This window comes from Dendrobates tinctorius, unplaced genomic scaffold, assembly GCF_039654945.1.
Source record: "Dendrobates tinctorius isolate UK_male_01 unplaced genomic scaffold, ASM3965494v1 ptg000086l, whole genome shotgun sequence".
NCBI lineage: Eukaryota > Metazoa > Chordata > Amphibia > Anura > Dendrobatidae > Dendrobates > Dendrobates tinctorius.
Window position 1 is genome coordinate 73,290,690 of NW_027361754.1, and position 18,831 is coordinate 73,309,520.

General features: G+C 45.3%; 1 protein-coding gene across 5 annotated transcripts in view; it reads right to left on the minus strand.

Moving 5' to 3' along the window:
• The window catches only part of LOC141098016 (uncharacterized), a 145,122-nt gene that overhangs the window by 67,938 nt on the left and 58,353 nt on the right, over positions 1–18,831 (minus strand). For all 5 annotated transcript variants that reach the window (XM_073585611.1, XM_073585612.1, XM_073585607.1 and 2 more), the window contains exons 3-5: positions 16,798–16,860; positions 14,796–14,925; positions 12,953–13,043 (exon numbers count right to left, since the gene is read on the minus strand). In XM_073585611.1, coding sequence (XP_073441712.1) covers positions 12,953–13,043; positions 14,796–14,925; positions 16,798–16,860 — 284 coding nt within the window. The remainder of the gene's footprint in view (positions 1–12,952; positions 13,044–14,795; positions 14,926–16,797; positions 16,861–18,831) is intronic.

The window sequence follows — 18,831 nt, forward strand, 5'->3', positions numbered from 1 at the left end:
AGACAAAGAAAGATGTGTGTACCAAGGGCGCGATCAACCCCAAAATCAAAATATTATAATATCCAAAAAATACTGAAAAAACAAGTTTTATTGACATATGAAAAAACACATTTTCAGGTGACAAATTCAAACAATTAAAAAGCCAAAAAGATGACCATGAAAGACACTCCAAAGGCAAAAGATCCCATAATGGGGATCTGTTGCTCACCTCCTCAAAAAATGCTGGGCAAAAGCTATATTATACAATATGTAAGTACATATGAAAAGTAGGACCTGGGTGAAGCATGTATTAAACAAGAAATCACTTGATATCATAACAAGGCATTATACAAGAGATTTAAAGGAATGTAATACATAGAAAACCTGGAGCCTGATGAGATAAGCTTGGTACAGATAAACATGAGGCATTAAACCTTTATGAAGATACCTAAAAGATGGACCAGGTAGTGGATACCATACAATAATTCTCAATAGCTTTTGCCCAGCATTTTTGAGGCGGTGAGCAACAGATCCCCATTATGGGATCTTTTGCCTTTGGAGTGTCTTTCATGGTCATCTTTTTGGCTTTTTAATTGTTTTTAATTGAATTTGTCACCTGAAAATGTGTTTTTTCATATGTCAATAAAATTTATTGTTTTTTCAGTATTTTTTGGATATTATATTATTTTGATTTTGGGGTTGATCGCACCCTTGGTACACATCTTTCTTTGTCTATTTCTCCAGTTTCTATGTGTGTGGTCAGCAGTCCCCCTCATTTATTCTTGGGAGTGCCCTCAAAGCCCCCTTTTTTGTTCAGTTGCATGTTATGTACATGTTCAGTAGTGACCAGTGCTGTGGAGTAGTAGTGGAGATGAATCTGTGTTGCCCTTTATGTACATGCTCAGTAGTGACCAGTGCTGTAGAGTCGTAGACGAGATGAATCTGTGCTGCACTTTATGTACATGCTCAGTAGTGACCAGTGCTGTAGAGTCGTAGACGAGATGAATCTGTGCTGCACTTTATGTACATGCTCAGTAGTGACCAGTGCTGTGGAGTCGTAGATGAGAGGAATCTATCCTGCACTTTATGCACATGCTCAGTAGTGGCCAGTGCTGTGGAGTCATAGATGAGATGAATCTGTACTGCACTTTATGTACATGCTCAGTAGTGACCAGTGCTGTGGAGTCGTAGATGAGATGAATTTGTGCTGCCCTTTATGTACATGCTCAGTAGTGACCAGTGCTGTGGAGTCGTAGATGAGATGAATCTGTGCTGCACTTTATGCACATGCTCAGTAGTGACCAGTGCTGTGGAGTCGTAGCTGAGATGAATCTGTGCTGCATTTTATGCACATGCTCAGTAGTGACCAAGCCTGTGGGGTCAAAGATGAGAGGAATCTATGCTGCCCTTTATGTACATGCTCAGTAGTAACCAGTGCTGTGGAGTCGTAGTGGAGATGAATCTGTGCTGCCCTTTATATACATGCTCAGTAGTGACCAGTGCTGTGGAGTTGGAGTTGTGGAGATGAGCCTGTGCTGCACTTTATGCACATGCTCAGTAGTGACCAGTGCTGTGGAGTCGTAGTGGAGATGAATCTGTGCTGCACTTTATGCACATGCTCAGTAGTGACCAGTGCTGTGGAGTCGAAGCTGAGATGAATCTGTGCTGCATTTTATGCACATGCTCAGTAGTGACCAGTGCTGTGGGGTCATAGTGGAGATGAATCTATGCTCCCTTTATGTACATGCTCAGTAGTGACCAGTGCTGTGGGGTCATAGAGGAGATGAATCTGTGCTGCACTTTATGCACATGCTCAGTAGTGACCAGTGTTGTGGGGTCATAGTGGAGATGAATCTATGCTGCCCTTTATGTACATGCTCAGTAGTGACCAGTGCTGTGGGGTCATAGTGGAGATGAATCTATGCTGCCCTTTATGTACATGCTCAGTAGTGACCAGTGCTGTGGAGTAGTAGTGGAGATGAATCTGTGTTGCCCTTTATGTACATGCTCAGTAGTGACCAGTGCTGTAGAGTCGTAGACGAGATGAATCTGTGCTGCACTTTATGTACATGCTCAGTAGTGACCAGTGCTGTGGAGTTGTAGATGAGATGAATCTGTGCTGCACTTTATGCACATGCTCAGTAGTGACCAGTGCTGTGGAGTTGGAGTTGTGGAGATGAGCCTGTGCTGCACTTTATGCACATGCTCAGTAGTGACCAGTGCTGTGGAGTTGCAGACAGGGAAATTGAGGAGTCGGAGGTTTTGCTTACCGACAACATAACCCTACCTGAAATTATTCTGATGCGGTGGAAAAATGTGACATTTGTATGAAAATCAGCTAGAACCTGCATATTTTTCCACATTGCAAAAGCTTTTGTTCAGCAAAAGAAGTTCAGAAATTCCACCTGTCATCACCTGCGGCCACGCAGAATTGTGTCAGAAATGTAGATATGGGTCCTTAGTGGACAGGGCCTGGATCTCCCCTATCCTTTTGGCCGTGGTAATGGCTACTAGGAAGGCAGTTTTACGGGTGAGGGCAGAGATGGTTATTTTCTCCCCTAGAGCATAGTGGTCTGTACAGAGGGACCCGAGTACCAGACCCAGATCCCACGGCGGGGTGAGCTGCCTAATCGTGGGGCGCAGGCGCTGCGTGGCCTTTATAAATCTTATTACCCAGGGATGAGCAGCTAGCTGGTAATCGAAGAAGGCGCTTAAGGCTGAAATCTGGACCTTTAGCGTGCTAGGCTTAAGGCCTTTATTAAAACCTTATATAATCTTGCGCTAGTAAAATGTGTCCTGGTTGAAAATCCACACTAAACAGGAGATACTTTGTAAGAGGGTCTGTTACCTTCACTGGAACTAGAGACTGACAAGCCCGGGAATAATCTTCAAGAAGCAGATGGATGCACAGGTCCTTCCACAGATACTCCCCAACACAGCGATATAAAGGATACTGGAGCTAAATGGTGCTGCCTCCTTTTAGGCCCCTATTTGGTTGTACCAATGATATGTCTGCCTGTGGTCATGTCAGTAGTCCATTTATTAAAACCTGCCTGCAAAAAACTTAGTATGCTAGGGAGGTCAGGGGTGCCTGCCACGAGATCAGACCTGTCACCCTCCAGACAGAATCTTTTCCATATCTTCCTATAGATTGCGGATGTCACCGGTTTCCTACTGGCCAGTAGGGTGGATATGACCTGGTCCGACAATCCCTTTGTCTTCAGGATGTCCCTCTCAGGATCCAAGCCGATAGATGAAGTCTTGCTGGGTTTGGATGGTAGATCGGGCCCTGGTGGATGATGTCCTTCCACAGGGGTAGCTCGACTGGATTTCCTACTGCCATGGCTCCTAGAAGGGGAAACCAGCTTCTCTTCGGCCAGTATGGAGCGATCAACATCACTCGTGCGTGGTCCTCGCGTATTTTCCTGAGCACTGCCGGTATAAGGGCCAATGGCGGGAAAGCGTAGGAGAGGGATTCTCCCCAGGTCTGACTCAGGGCATCCACACCTTCCGGGTGGTCCGTCGGATTCAGGGAATAGAATCTGGGGACCTTCGAATTCTTTCGGCTTGCAAAGAGATCTATACTGGGGGTCCCCCAACGCTGACAGAGATGGTTGAAGATTTCTTCGTTCAGTTCCCATTCTGTCGGGCGGATCCGTTGTCTGCTCAAGTAGTCTGCTACTTCGTTCTGGGAACCCTCTAGGTGTACTGCGGTCACTGATCGGACTGTTCTTTCTGCCCAAGCGAATATTTTCCCTGCTAGGTCCTGTAGTGGTTGATGTCTGGGCCCTCCCTGGTGCTTCAGGAATGCCACCGTCGTCATATTGTCGGATAGTATACGGACATGACGATTCTCTAGTATCGACTGGTTCCGCCGTAGCGCTTCACAGACCGCGTAGAGTTCTCTGAAATTGGAGGATCTGGTCTTGATGTCTACTGGCCGTCTCCCCTGGAAGATTTTCCCTTCTATGTGGGCTCCCCAACCCCACACACTGGCGTCCGTGGTGACTACCACGTATGGAGAGGCTGTCCAAAATACGCCCACCTGAAGGTTTCTTGACCGTGTCCACCACCGAAGGGACTCTCTTACTCGTTCTGGCAGCCTTAGGGGTCTGTCTAGCGACGCCTGACTTCTGTCCCACCACGCAAGGATCTCTTTCTGCAGTGATCTTGAGTGGAATTGGGCCCATCGGACGCACTGGATGCAGGCCGACATGAGGCCCAGGACCTCCATTGCCTCTCTTATGGAGCACTGACGTCTCAACAGGTCTCTGGTTCTGGTCTGAATAGTCCTCTGCTTCTGTTCGGGTAGCCAGGATATTCTGTCGGTTGAGTCTAGGAGGACCCCGAGAAATATTTTCCTGGTTTCTGGCCTGATGTTCGACTTCTCCCAATTGATCACCCATCCAAGGAACTCCATTACCGCAGTTGCTCGGTTTCTGTCGCGAACGAGCGCTTCCCTGGATCTTGCCACCAGTAGGAAGTCGTCTAAATAGGGTATGATCACAATACCCTGATCTCTCAGGTAGGCCACTACTTCTCCCACCAGCTTTGTAAAGATTCTGGGAGCTGAGGCCAACCCGAATGGAAGACACTGGAACTGGAAGTTGCAGGTCCGGGCTGGTAAACTGACCGCAAACCTTAGCAGTCTCTGGGATGAGGGATGGATAGGGACCTGGTAGTAGGCCTTCTTTAGGTCTAGGGTGCACATGACGGCGTCCCGATCTATCAGGAGGGTTGCGGATCGGACCGATTCCATCCGGAATCTCTTGTACTTGACCCAGGCATTTAGTGGTTTCAGGTTTATGATGGTACGGGCCTCGCCAGATGGTTTTGTGATCGAGAACAGGGACGAATAGTGCCCTTTCCCTCTTTCTGACGGGGGAACTGGTACTATGACCTTTGATTTTACCATGTCCTGTAGATCCGTCCACATTGCGGAGTCCTCCAGGACGACAGTGGGGGGTAATATATCTTTCGGGGGGAGGTGAATAAAGCTCTATATTGTAGCCCTCCACGATGGTTCTGAGGACACACTGATTGTGGGTGACTCGGGACCAGTTTGTTGCGAAGTGGCGAAGTCTCCCCCAATACCTATGGCGTCATTGCCTCCTCAATCTAGAGGTTGATGTGAATGGAGAACCTCTGTCCCTCCCGGTCTGGCTGAAGGAGCCCTTGTAGGAGCCTCTACTGGACCTTGCCCGACCCCTGAACTCGGTCTGCCTCCTAGAAAAAGAGCCTCTCCGAAAGGACTGGGGTCGTCTGGGTTTTTCCTCCGGGAATCCCTTCTTTTTATCGGACACCAGCTCTAGAATGTTATCTAGGGCTGGCCCGAATACCCTCAGGCCCGAGAAGGGGATGGCGCATAGCTTAGTTTTTGAAGCGTTGTCCCCCGACCAGGATTTGAGCCAGACTGCTCTTCGGGCCGCGTTGGAGAGGGAGCTGTTTCTGGCTGCAAATCTTACCGATTCGGCCGACGTATCTGATAGGAACGCCGTAGCCGATTTCATGAGCGGAAGGGATGCTAGGATGTCTGATCTAGGGGTCTTGTTGGTTAGGTGTTCTTCCAACTGCCCCATCCACAAAAACATAGACCTGGCCACCGAGGTGGCTGCTATGTTGGCCCTAATAAGAGCCGCCGACGTCTCCCATGCTCTTTTTAATAGGACGTCTGCCTTCCTATCCATCGGGTCTCGAAGACCTGATGAGTCCTCGAATGGGATAGCCGTCTTTTTGGTAACCTTAGCGACTGGGACATCTATTTTAGGAATTTCCTCCCATGCCCGGGTTTCCTCAGGCTCAAAAGGCAGTCTGCTTCTAAAGTCTCGGGAGAGTGTCAGTCGACGCTCTGCCTCCTTCCACTCCTCCTGGACCATCGTTTTGATGTGTTCACTTACAGGGAACACTACCTGTCTCCGGGCCACCAGTCCTCCGAACATTAAGTCCTGCCTGGACTGTGGTTTAGGGACCTCCTCTATCTGCATAGTATTTCTGACTGCTTGGACCAACTCGTCCGTGTCCTCCAGTCTGAATAGGTATTTCCTGCTCTGATCTTGTCTATCCCCCCAGATCTCGCCTTCTTCCTGATCCGAATCCCGGAATTCGGACTCCTCACTAGGGCTTTCTTCCGACTCTGGGTCCGCTTCCCACCTTGGACGTTTGCGACTCGGCCCTGGGCTGGGGGACTGACGCCGTGCGAGGCTGGATGTAGAGGCCCGAACTTCCTCCCTTATCAGCGATCTCATTTCGGCTAGGAGGGATGGCTGTTCTTCGCCTACGACCCTTGAGGTACAGGGTCCGCATAGGGTCTTGTTATATGCGTCCGGCAGCTTTACCCTGCATACTGGGCATCTGACCGATTTGGAGGTAGCCTTTGCCGGGTCCTTCGCCCCCGAGAGGGATTCTGTCGGGGCTCCCTTCTCCTAATAATACAGAAGGGGCACCTACTCAGATCTGGGTTGGGGTAATGGGTGGGGGGAGGGTGGTCTGCGCTATGCGCACTTACCCCTCCGCCTGCTGGAGCGACCCCTTCCATCCTGGCGCGGTCCGCAGGGTGCTATGGACCTCCGAAGCGTGCTCCCTGGATCTCCAGAAGCGCGCTCTGTGCCTTAGGAGCGCGCGCTGTGGACCCCAGAGGCGAGCGCTGTGTGGCTTCAGTAGCGAGCGCTGTCTGGCTTCAGTAGCGAGCGCTGTCTGGCTTCAGTAGCGAGCGCTGTCTGGCTTCAGCGCTCGCTGGGATTCAAAGGCCGGCGTCTGACGTCACCGGATGTGACGCGCGGCCTCTCGCGCTAGGCCGCCTCCTCCACTTCCTGCTCTGCGCGCGACTATGGCGGCCTCCTCCGGCCTGCCGCCGTGGGGAGCCAACCCCTCATCCATCTGCGGCGGACTGCCACTCCGGCCTCTACGCCTGCTATGGCGGACTGCGGAGGCCTCATTCCTGCCTCCCAGCGCCGGCTGCGCCAGTCATCTGTCGGTGCCCGCCCGGCCAGCCGCCTGCGGGGAGCCGACCATCACCTGCCGTGGCGGTGAGTTTTTGGAGCCGAGAGCCTCCCATAGGGAGGAACGGCTCCCTCCAGGAGCGTCGTCCTGCTCCTGGCCTTTGGGGCAGAGGGACTCCCCACTGGAGAGTTTCGGCCCCGGGACCTCTTGACAGGGGAAGGCTTGGACTAGCCGTACGATCCCCTGAGCCCCTCCGGTAAGCTTCTCGTGTGTCGGAGGGTGCAGGGAGGGTGCAGGGACAGGAAAAACACTGAGGGAGAGGGGGTGGGACGTGATCTTTAACCTCTCGTGTGCTTCCTGTCCCTGTAAGGAGGAGGAGGACGTCCTCCATGGTGCTGTCAGGTGGACGTCCTGGAAAACAAGCTTATTTTAGAACATTTTTCCTGCTATCACCCCAGTATTTGCAGAAGTATCCCCAAGTAACCTCATCAAACTAAACACATGGCCAGAATTTGTGTAATGGTCTAATAGTCAAGAGCAGGTTTGCATCCCAATGGGAAACATTGCGCTTTGCGGCGACTGCAAAATAAAAAAAAAAAAAGCCTCTGACTTTTGGCAGCCCTAAATCCTCTAGTCCTAGTATCATTTATTAATACGGTACCAGAGGTCGCTCGTTATATTTTGCAGGTAAACAAGACCATTCCAGAACATGGTGGCATTTAAGAACTGCAGCCTGACTCCGACGCTGCCAGCTGCTTGACCTACTCCATAAAGCGACACCCACGCTCTGCCAAGGCTCATCCATCCTCAAATACACAGAAGAAAAAAAAAAAAAGTTAGCACTAAATTAGGAAAATGCTTCAAAGTGTTTGACTCGGAAGACTGAACACGCAAAAAGAGGAGACTGATTCTACATGGCAGCACAGGCTCGATGTCTCTTCAGCCCCGCTGATGTGGCCACAGGCAGGAGAAGCCAAGGTTTTCAAAAGGGCAACTGCCTGCAAAAAAGTAAGAAAAAAAAAAAAGTAGCCCTATTGTAGCACCTGCTAAATCCCTGAGAGCGGCCTATCCGAGAAACTCAAAAACATGTGAATCCCTCAAGATCTTAAAAAGGGGAATTTCAGACAAATTCCCCTAATGCTCAAATCCACAAGGCGAATCGGTCACGTAGAGAACAAGAACTATCGCTACAGATTGGAAGATTCCCCTCTATATCCACCAACAGATCATTCCTCCATTTAACTTTAGCCTCCCCAATAGAAAACGTGCAACGTGGCGCCATTATGTGGCTACTATATGCCTTATAGAACTTTTAAAAGAAAAAAAAGTCACCATGAAAGCACGGGTTAATCTACTGGCATCCTGTTATCGAGATGCTAGATTCGAGACACGTCCGATATTTTTCTATGCCCATGCTACTACATTAATGAAATCACAATAAAGAATTTTTTGCTTTTAATTTGCTTTGCTAGATTGGAAAACGTCTCATTCGTAACTTCATGGATGATCAGTCTGTGTTTAGGAGTCCGGTGGGCGGAGTGATTCAATGATTGACTGACAGCCTTTTCTGAATGAGCATGGATGGCTATCACTCATTTGGATCACCCACTGGACTCCTTAGGCAAAGAATGAGCAGGCATTTAAAATGAACACAAGTTATACTACCTCTTTTCCCACAAAACTATACAGGACTCTGCTCAGCTCCTCGGGCTCTAACCCATGAAAAGGAGAGAGATTAGCTTCTTTAAAGAGAACCCGTCATGTTGTAGATCTGTAGATGTTGATCTGTAGGCAGGACCGTATAGAGAAGGAGAAGCTGAGTGGAATGAGAATAGGTTTGTGGGAAAGGATCCAGTATACCTCGCTTTTTATTCATTGAAATCCCTGGTGTGTATGAGTTAGTCCAGTGGGCGGTCCTACTATTGATTGACAGCCATATCTGCCAGCACAGTCATACAGAGAAGACTATCAATCACTGAATAGGACCGCCCACTGGATTCACACATACAAACACCTGGGATTCTCATGAAGAAAATGCCAGTTATACTCAAATGTTCTCACAATCATGTATCACCTGCTCTATAACATTCTGCCTGTTGATCATATGCTATTTTTTAACATGACAGGTTCCTTTATACAAATATAGTGGTTCTCTCTAACAAACTGCAGGAAAATACCATCAGGACTAATCCAAACAACTATGCAAAGCCACATGTAAAGAGGGAACTGCCAATGAGAATCCTGTGTTGGATTTCATGATCACATTCCTCGCTCTATAATCTCTTCATACGGCGCTTAGATTATTAATTAGCATTAGAATGAACAGAACTGGATTTGCCACAGTGAACAGTGTTCAGATCTAAACAGGACCTTTCACCAAATTTTTCATGCTGAACTGGACAAACAGGAGGTAAATGGTGGCTACAGAGTGGATTTCTATTTTTTTCTTCTTTAACTTCTCCTCTCCATTGAGGAGATATTAGAAATCAAAGTGCTTAGCCCCAATGAGCTAACAAAAATTAAAGTTTAAGTGGCTGTTATCAGACAGTTTTCTCTGGGCAGTGCACTTCTTCCCCCTCTACGATGCTGACCAATCATAAGCAATGCTTAAAAGGAAAGAACACCACACCCCCACCATAGTTTAGAGCAGATTTCTCTTTGTGCGAGATGCAATAATACAGCTCTAACCTACTGTACATGTCTGTGAGAAAAGACACTGCAGCCGAATTTAGGTGCGTAACATTACAAACTCTTCTAGCAGCGCTCCTCCTCTTATGGCACAGTGAACTCTGCTGTACTTCTACTGCCTCCACACTTCCTGTCTGGAAGTGTATCAGTAATCACACAGAGCAAACCTGTCGATACATCTCATGCAGGAAGTACCTGCCTGCTCTGGACTACTGTGAGAGATGTAATGGCAGTGTGATCTCACTACAGAGAGAGTAAAAGTTGCTTGAGCACAGCAGACATAAGTGTTATTATTGACACTTTTAAGCTCTAAGGTTTGGACAGTGTGGGGGGAGGGGCAGTACTGTAGAGGCGACATTGCTATGAGAGGAGAAGAGCTTGTAATGTGACACTGCTAAACTCCGCTTCACTGCCCCTCCCCCAACACCAACTCATGCAGGAGGTTAGACCAGGAGATCAGGGCTGTATCATTAATTACATCTCACACACAGACACCTGCTCTAAGCTGTAACGGGGCACCCACCCACACATTTTGTTCTGCAAACATAATTACATTGTGTCTCCAGTGCAATATGATCAATTTGCTGAAAAAGGCCTGGTTTCAGGACAGGTTTCTGGACGAAAGCAGCAGTGTTTTTCTAAATCTGGAGAACCCCTTGAAATGACATCTCTAATGGCTGAACAGAGTTCACACGACCAATACAATTAAAAACAGAAAATGAAAGTTGTACAGTGTGTGTGTGTGTGTGTGTGTGTGTGTGTGTGTGTGTGTGTGTGTGTGTGTGTGTGTGTGTGTGTGTGTGTGTGTGTGTGTGGTTCAGTCCTACCTGGGACCAGAAGCCTGGTGGCGCTAAAAGTTGGACCTTCAACCTAAACATCTATAACCATTTACTGAGAGTCATCTCTTGGAGGAGGTATGGGAAATTAGATTTTCACAACCAATTTTACAAATTCCACGCAATGAGGTGGCACAAGGGTCGTCTATTGGCCACTCCCCCTACTTTGCATGGGTATAATATATAACGGAGAGGAAAGAGTATTCAGGTAATAAATGCAGATCTATATGGTATAGGGCCAACCACAATGATACGCTGGTGATACACAGAGTCACATCACATGATAAGGAGAAGACCCAAACATTACTGTAAAGTCCATCTCAAAGGGGCGTAAAATGCAGATTATGGACATAACTTCTTTCCTCAGTGAATAAGCGTTTTCCTCATCTTCCCTCGCCAAGTTCATTTACACAGATCTGTTTATGCAGGCCCCAGAGAGCTGGAACCGAAACACAAAGATCTGTCTCAGCTGGAGAATACGTCTTACCAAGAAAATGTCTAACGGGATTCATGGCTTCATCTTAAAAGACAGCAACTTGAATAGCAAGCTTGTAGTAACCTTGCCGCAAATCCCAAGGGGCCACTCAGTTATCATCCTGTGTCCACGTCTCCAGCTACTCCTTCACGATGTACCCAACATTACTGAGGCCCAATAAAATTTTACAGAAGGCGATTCCTCGCCGCAAGAGCAGGAACACTACCGGTTCCTCGCCGCAAGAGCAGGAACACTACCGGTTCCTCGCCGCAAGAGCAGGAACACTACCGGTTCCTCGCCGCAAGAGCAGGAACACTACCGGTTCCTCGCCGCAAGAGCAGGAACACTACCGGTTCCTCGCCGCAAGAGCACATTAGACTTTCTGCCTCAAATATTTATTCAGTTTTTATTGTGAGCTAGGAGGATATAAACATTTTTCGAGAAGAGAATATGCCAAATTTTCCATGGACTTCTTTTTAAAGTTGAAAAAAAAAAAAAAAAGTTATCAAAACAACTTATTTTCCATGATGCGGTATGCTTTGCCCATTGACATCTACCAACTAATGGTGCCTGCTACTGGTAGACTATTGCGCAAATCCTAAAAAGGGGGACGTTAATATACTGTAGATTTTTTTTCTTTTTAAAAAGGTGCCAAGTTAGGATATAAGGGACTCATGGCTGGTTTTAAACAAAGTGGGGCCCTAGGTAAAAGTTTGAAGTGGGACCCCAAATTCTAACATACTGCAAAACAAAAAAAACATTTTGTTTGCATATACATGAGCCAAGTTCAGGTCGTTAAATTAGCGTGATTGACAATATTGAAGTCGTTCGGCCCTTTTTACACCGGCTGACGAAAAATGATGGGGACAGAATGATCACTGATAGAGGATACTGATACAGTATCATGTTATCAGCAGCATATCTGATGTGCTGCTGAGAACAATGATTTTATTCCGGCATAAACAATCCAGCCACCAGATGAATACGCAACATTTTGCCCTTTGCTTGTTCGTTGGGTGATGTTCACACCAATGATCTATCATCTGCACTGCTGGCATTTATAAATGCATATGTCCCACACACTCGGCATGTTACACACAAATTGTATATATATATATATACACACACATATACATATACATATACATACACACATACACACACACACACATATGCATGCATGCAGTACATACAGAGATATGGATGCACAGGCACTTGCATACACACACTCTATAGAATACTTACCAGCCTCCTCTTCTAAACTCCCGCAGGGTACAGGACATCACATGACTGCTATCACCAGAGATCCTTAAGCAGTCTCACCATAGGAAATTAGAATGATCTTATTTTTGCTGTAAACGCTGGGGGTCCCTGGGCAACTGTCCAGTCTACATCATGCCCCAACATCGGCGACAGAAGGGACCACCACTCATTATCCTTAACATTACAAGACTATTCACATGTGAAAGATGTGCAGTTTGGGAGACCCAAAGTTCTCCACTGTATATAGCATGGCTTGGTTCGCAGTTATCTACTGTCTACGGCTACCTTAAAGGGGTTTCCAGAATTTGAAAAGTATCTACGGGTTGTGTCAGGTACTGCAGCTTAGCCCAATTCATTTCAATGGGACATAGCTGCACTAGTGGGCTTAAATGGACAATGTTTTTAGGAAGAAAGAAGTGTTGTTTTTTTTTTACATTTCTAAATCCATTTTAAAAATTTTTTATAGGTTAGCAACGACTCCCCTACACACAGTTTCTCTTCGCTATGAAAGCAAATGCATCTACCAACATAATGATGTCTTCACCCATGCCTTCTCCTGCAACATTTTAATCTGTGTATACAGAACATAAGCAGCTTTTTTTGTATTTTTTTTTTATAACTTGTGCTTTTAAGCTCTATCGTTTACATTTACTGGCCCTTTAAATTTGTTCTCCTGATAACAGATTAGTTATATTGGGATGCTTTGCTTTATCAATGTAAAGCAGTTACAGAAATAAGTGCAAAGAAATGGTCTCTGAATAGCTTGGGTTACCTTGTCTTCCTCTTCTCTCTGCAGGCATTCCTGTGCTTTCCTCTGCAGCTCTTCCTGAACAACACGGGCGTATTCAGAATCCAACTCTTCTCTAAAAAAGGCACAAAAAAAATGGGATATTATAATGTGCATAGGTTTATCAAAGAAACTAATCGGAGCAGCACCACTTAATAGAATGGCGTCAATGTGAACAGCAGCAGGCTGCTGTGACTGCATCATATACAAACCAAAGCGTACAGCAGCATGCGGGGCATGCCAGAAGATGTATGCAAACATTGAAGATATGGAAGATGAACTGAATTACTGCTATACAGAATATACTTATAAAGTGAAGATTCTTAGGACAGAAATTGGTCAATTCTGGTGTGTTCACTGGTCACAACAACATACTTTTCTTTGATGGGACCCTAACCATTGACTGAGCAATTAGTTAAAGGCGGTTTTTTAATTAGTGCTGGATCCTACATGCTCTTTAAATGTTTAAGCTTTTAGTCTGAAATATGTAAGTTAAAAAAAAAAAAAAAAAAAAGGAGGATAGGGTCCCACCAAAGAAAATTTGCCTTGTGGTAGAAATTAATCTCCTGGACTGAACAAGCCACATTGACTTAGCAAAGAACATGAACACAAGTCACCTACATGGTGGATACAATGGCAGACAGATAGAAAAGGGCCCCGGTACAAGAACCATATCTGGGCCTTTTGCAGTACAATAGTTCTGTCTATGAGAGAAGTTACTTGCTGATTTCGAGGTGGTAGTGGGCTCCTGTGTGGATCAAGTGGTGGGAAACTAGTAGTCCAATCTAGAGGACAGTCAACAGAATTACTTAAAAGGGAACCAGACAGCAGTTTTTTTTCCCACCTAGTCTGAGAGCTGCGTAATGAAGGTGCAGAGACCCCGATTCCAGTGATGTGTCACTTACTGGGCTGCTTGCTGTAGTTTTGATTAAAAAAAAAAAAATTAAAAAAAAAAAAAACAAACACACACACACACACACACACACACACACACACACAGAACAAACACACTATTTTACAAGCAAGAGACCACAAGACTACTACTAATAAACCTGCTGCCAGGTAGACTTCCATGCTCATGAGCTCTATGTAACCTCGCCCCATAGGCAGCTTTCTGCCTATGCAAAGTGTACACAAAAAAAATAGCAAATCAGTGGTGTAGGTAGGGTTATACAGAGCTCAGCATTCAGAGAACTAATAGATTTGCAGCAGAAAAAAAAAAAAAAGAAAAAAAACACCACAGTGACTGTATCAAAGCCGTAAACAAAGTCATATTGTTGGAATGAGGGTCTCTGTCTCTACATAATGCTGATCTCAGATAGGGTAGCAAAAATCTGGCAGCAGAATCCTTTAATAAGTTGCTAGAGAGTTGCGTATGGTGTTATGCAAGAATCAGGCAGAGGAGATTTAAAAAAAAAAAAAACCACTATAGCAAAATTTTCCTCTTTTTTATTGTTAAGGTTAATATTTTCTAGACTTCAAATATGCCACAGTTCTTGGATCATTGAGCAGATCATCACCCCAGTGTCACAATTTCTTGTCATAACGAGAAAGATACATGTATAAAGATATCGCAAAGAACAGGTCATTTGTGCGTAACAAAAAAGGATCTACTTTCCTCTCCAGACATACCTTGTCTTTTGGTTGCACCCAATAGAGCACTCAAGTGAAGGGGGAAACATTGCAAACTTAAAGCAAGGAATATACACAAATGATGATGCTTTCTCCAGATACAAAAGCAGACTGCTATTTTTTTCCACTAATCTCATAGCCCCTTTTTAGACCCTTGGGTGATCCCCCTTTTTGGACCCTTGGGTGATCCGCTCACATTTGCTTTTGTTGCTCCAGGCTGAACACTTTGCTCTGTTGATCTTCTTCATCCTGGAGCTTCTTGGCTATACGGATGTCCTTCTGCACCAGCTTATTCTTCCGTACATTGGAGGCATAGTGTTGCTCAACTAAGAGAAAAAGACAAAAATGGGGAAAAAATACAAAATTAATGAGCATAAGTAGTCTATGGGAGGACCCAGGAGAAGAAAACCAGGGTCAAACTTACAAACTCTCCAGTATTTAACTGTGCATAGTAATATTTGGCAGCTGGACTGCAGTGTTAGGCCGGGATCACACTACCGTGTGTGATGCGAGAAACTCACACGAGTCTCTCACATCAACACCCGGCGCTACCGCCGGCACTCAGAACCGGAGCTGCGGCTGCATAGAAATAAATGTAGCCGCAGCTCCGGTCCCGAGTGCCAGTGGTAGTGTGATCTTCTGTGGATGTCACTTGGGCATATCCTTCTACCTCGCCACGTGATCCCAGACATATTGGATGATGCTGAGATAAGGGCTCTATGAGGCCATATCATCACTCCTTGTTCTTCTTTAAGCTGAAGACAGCTCTTAATTATATTGGCCGTATGTTTGAGGTCATTTTCCTGCTCCAGAATGGAGCCAGATGCCTCCCTGATGATTTTACCTCATGGAAAAGGATCTGACGGTATTTCTCACTATTGAAGACACCATTAATCCTGACCAAATCCCCAACTCCATATTCAGAATTGCAATGCCACACTGCCAGGACCCTCCATCATTCTTCACTGCTGCCTGCAGAAATGTATTGTACTGCTCTCCAGCCCTTCGAGGAACAAACTTCTTTCTGTTAGAGCCAAATATTACTCATGATTATTCCTCAGTCCAGACATTTTCTACACTCCAGATCCTTTATTTTCATGCACAGTTGAATCACATGGCTTTATTTCCATGTACAAGGTATGGATTTTGGCCAAAAATCTCTCATGAAGACCACTTTTAAACAGACTTCTTTGAACATTATACGGGTGTAGCTGGGTCCCAATGGTTACTGTTTTGAGCTGATGGCACTGCTGGACATCTTCCAATTTCGAAGGGACGTAAGCATGAGGTGTCTCATCTGCTGCACTAAGTTTCCCTTTCTGAATACTGAGTACATGGTCTTCAACGTTGCCCATTTCTTGGTGCCCTCAATGCTGATAAGTAGAGGTAGATATTAGTCCATCATGCAATACCATCAAGGAGGCATCTATCCTGCTGCAGAGAAAAATTGAGGAAAATCAATGACTTCAAACACAGCCAATGTCATGAATAACTATATTCAGCATAAAGAAGACTAAGGAGTCCTGGAAGTGTTGGTATGACCACACAGAACCTTGATCCAAGATGTCTGGGATTACGTAAAGAAACAGGAGAATTTTGACAAACCTGCATTCACAGAAGATCTGTGGTTAGTTCTCCAAGATGTTTGGAGCAACCTTCTGCAAAGTTTCTTTGAAGACTGAGTGCAAGTGACAAGTGTACCTGGAAGAATTGATGCCATTTTGAAGGAAAGGCCACATTCACACTATCAGTATTTGGTCAGTATTTTACCTCAGTATTTGTAAGTCAAAACCAGGAGTGGGTGATAAATTCAGAATTGGTGATGGGTTTTTATTATTCTTTTCCTCCTATTGCTCCACTCCTGGTTTTGGCTTACAAATACTGATGTAAAATACTGACCAAGTAATGAATTTGTGAACGTGGCCTAAAGGCTGTTCACACACAAAGAAAAAAAAATGGAAAAAAAAAGATGCAATTTAGATTTTTTGATTTCGCCTTATATATGGTGGTATTAGGTAGGATAAAATTTGAGAAAATTAAGTGACAATAGCCTACTCAACTCTTTTTTTCTAAAACGTACCTTGGCTTTATGACCAAACTACAGAAAAAAAAAAATGAAATAGCTGAACATGTACAGACTATCATGTGTCTAAAACCTCAATTTAGATCCATACTATCCTTTTATTCTGGTAACTCACTTTCCTGTTCTTGCAAGCAGTGAGCCAGAGCGCCATCTTCAAGAACGGCAAAGTCCCGGCAAACTAAAACAATACAAAATATAATAAAATACACAAGTAATATCACAGATTATTTATTAGGATGACTCTGGAAAACAAAATCCTCAAAGTTATATAAGCAGATACCAAGACTGGTCATACACACTAGACTTAAGTCGGCATCTTAGATCGGACTCTAAAAATCGGTACTCTTAGGCTGTGTGCACACACTGCGGATTTTGCTGCGGTTCCGCAGCGGTTTTGGCCGCTGCGGACCCGCAGCAGTTTTTGCTGCAGTGTACAGTACAATGATTCCCTATGGGAATCAAAAACCGCAGTGCAGACGGTGCGGAATTTTCCGCGCGGATTATCTGCAGTTTTCAATCCGCAGAAAGAATTGACATGTCAATTCTTTCTGCGGATTCCCCTGCGGTTTGCCATCTCCTCCATTGAAGAGATGCAAAACCGCAGAGCAATCCGCAGGTAAAACCGCAGGTCTTTTGACCTGCGGTTTCACCTGCGGATTTTACAAAATCCGCGCGGATGAATCCGCACCTAATCCGCAGCGTGTGCACACAGCCTTATAGAGCAGGTGTTGCGGACCACATTGATGATTTTTGCAGCCCCAGAAAGCTGCACAGATACACAGCCGATCTCTTGGTCTTACGGTGATCAATACCAGTGTGTTCACAACAATCATCTTTGTGTACAGCAAGGACTCCAAGAACTACTGTAGGTCTGGGCCCCGGCACAAAATGTCAACTGGAGAACAAAAACGAACACCAAACAGCAAATAACAGAACAGGAGGTGGAGGAATGTTCCAACAATACAGAAGATAAAAAGTACAAGACCGGGCATGTGATCTCCTGTGCGGTACAGGGCTATTTATATATATGATGGTGTGAAGTCTGCACTTATTAGCGCCACTCCACGCCAAATGCGTAGGAAGAATAGTATTATGGAACCACATTCGGCTCAATGGATAAACAAAAAAGGTCATGTTATGGCTGCACTATTAGCCTTATAGGGGATCCTCGCCAATGGTCTCCTGGTTAGCAGATCGTATTGTGCCGTAAGTTGTGGGGAAACAGGGTAGTAAATGTTGTCTGCAGCACCACCACAGGAGAAGTGAGGCATTACATGGTTCCTCAACCATATTATTCGAGCACTTTAAAAGACACTCAGTTAGCACCAGAGTATGCTCAGATAACACCTTATCCCAGCACGTTCACTCATCATTAACATATTGGCATGGTCGAATAATACGTTAGATTCCCCGTGGCTGCATGCCTCACAGCTGTTCAACAGCTGCAAGATATGCATAAATTGCTTGAGAGAGATAGAGATATATATATATATCTCTATTAAAAAAAAAAAAGCGCTTTGATGGCTCAAATTTGCAAGGAAAAATTAAGCAGCTTGTGCAGGAGATTGAGGTTCTTATTCACTTTGCAAGTATTGTAAAACACTGCATTTTCTGCCGCAAGAACACACAGAAAAAAATGTGACAAAAAACACAGGGAGTGATCAAGCCCTTAAAAGATATGTACACATGACTGATTTTTCAGGGAGTATACTACGTGACTTTCCTCCACAATGTCCCAAACAGCAAGACGTTATTCCCTAATGTATAAAGGGGATATCTGTGATTTACACAGAAGCAGAAATCAGAATGACAGGCTAAGATGAAATAAAACCAGTAATATCAGATCATATGACGAATCCACACTGATCATCGTCTGGTCCCATCCTGGAAATAGATCAAGGTGGATCTTACAGAATGCCTTTTGGCGACGTGTTTAGATCTGTCACTGGCACACCCTGAAAGTTATCAGTGTTCAGAGAATCTGATTAATGAGCCTTCAGTCAATCACCCCTCTGGTGTCAGGTCCTAATACGCCATTCACACGTTATAGTGGTAGGGGGATGCGGTTATCACTCAGTTGTCATAAAAGCCGATTTAAAAAAAAAAAAAAAAAAAAAAAAAAACACATCACACACAGTCTCATCTTTGC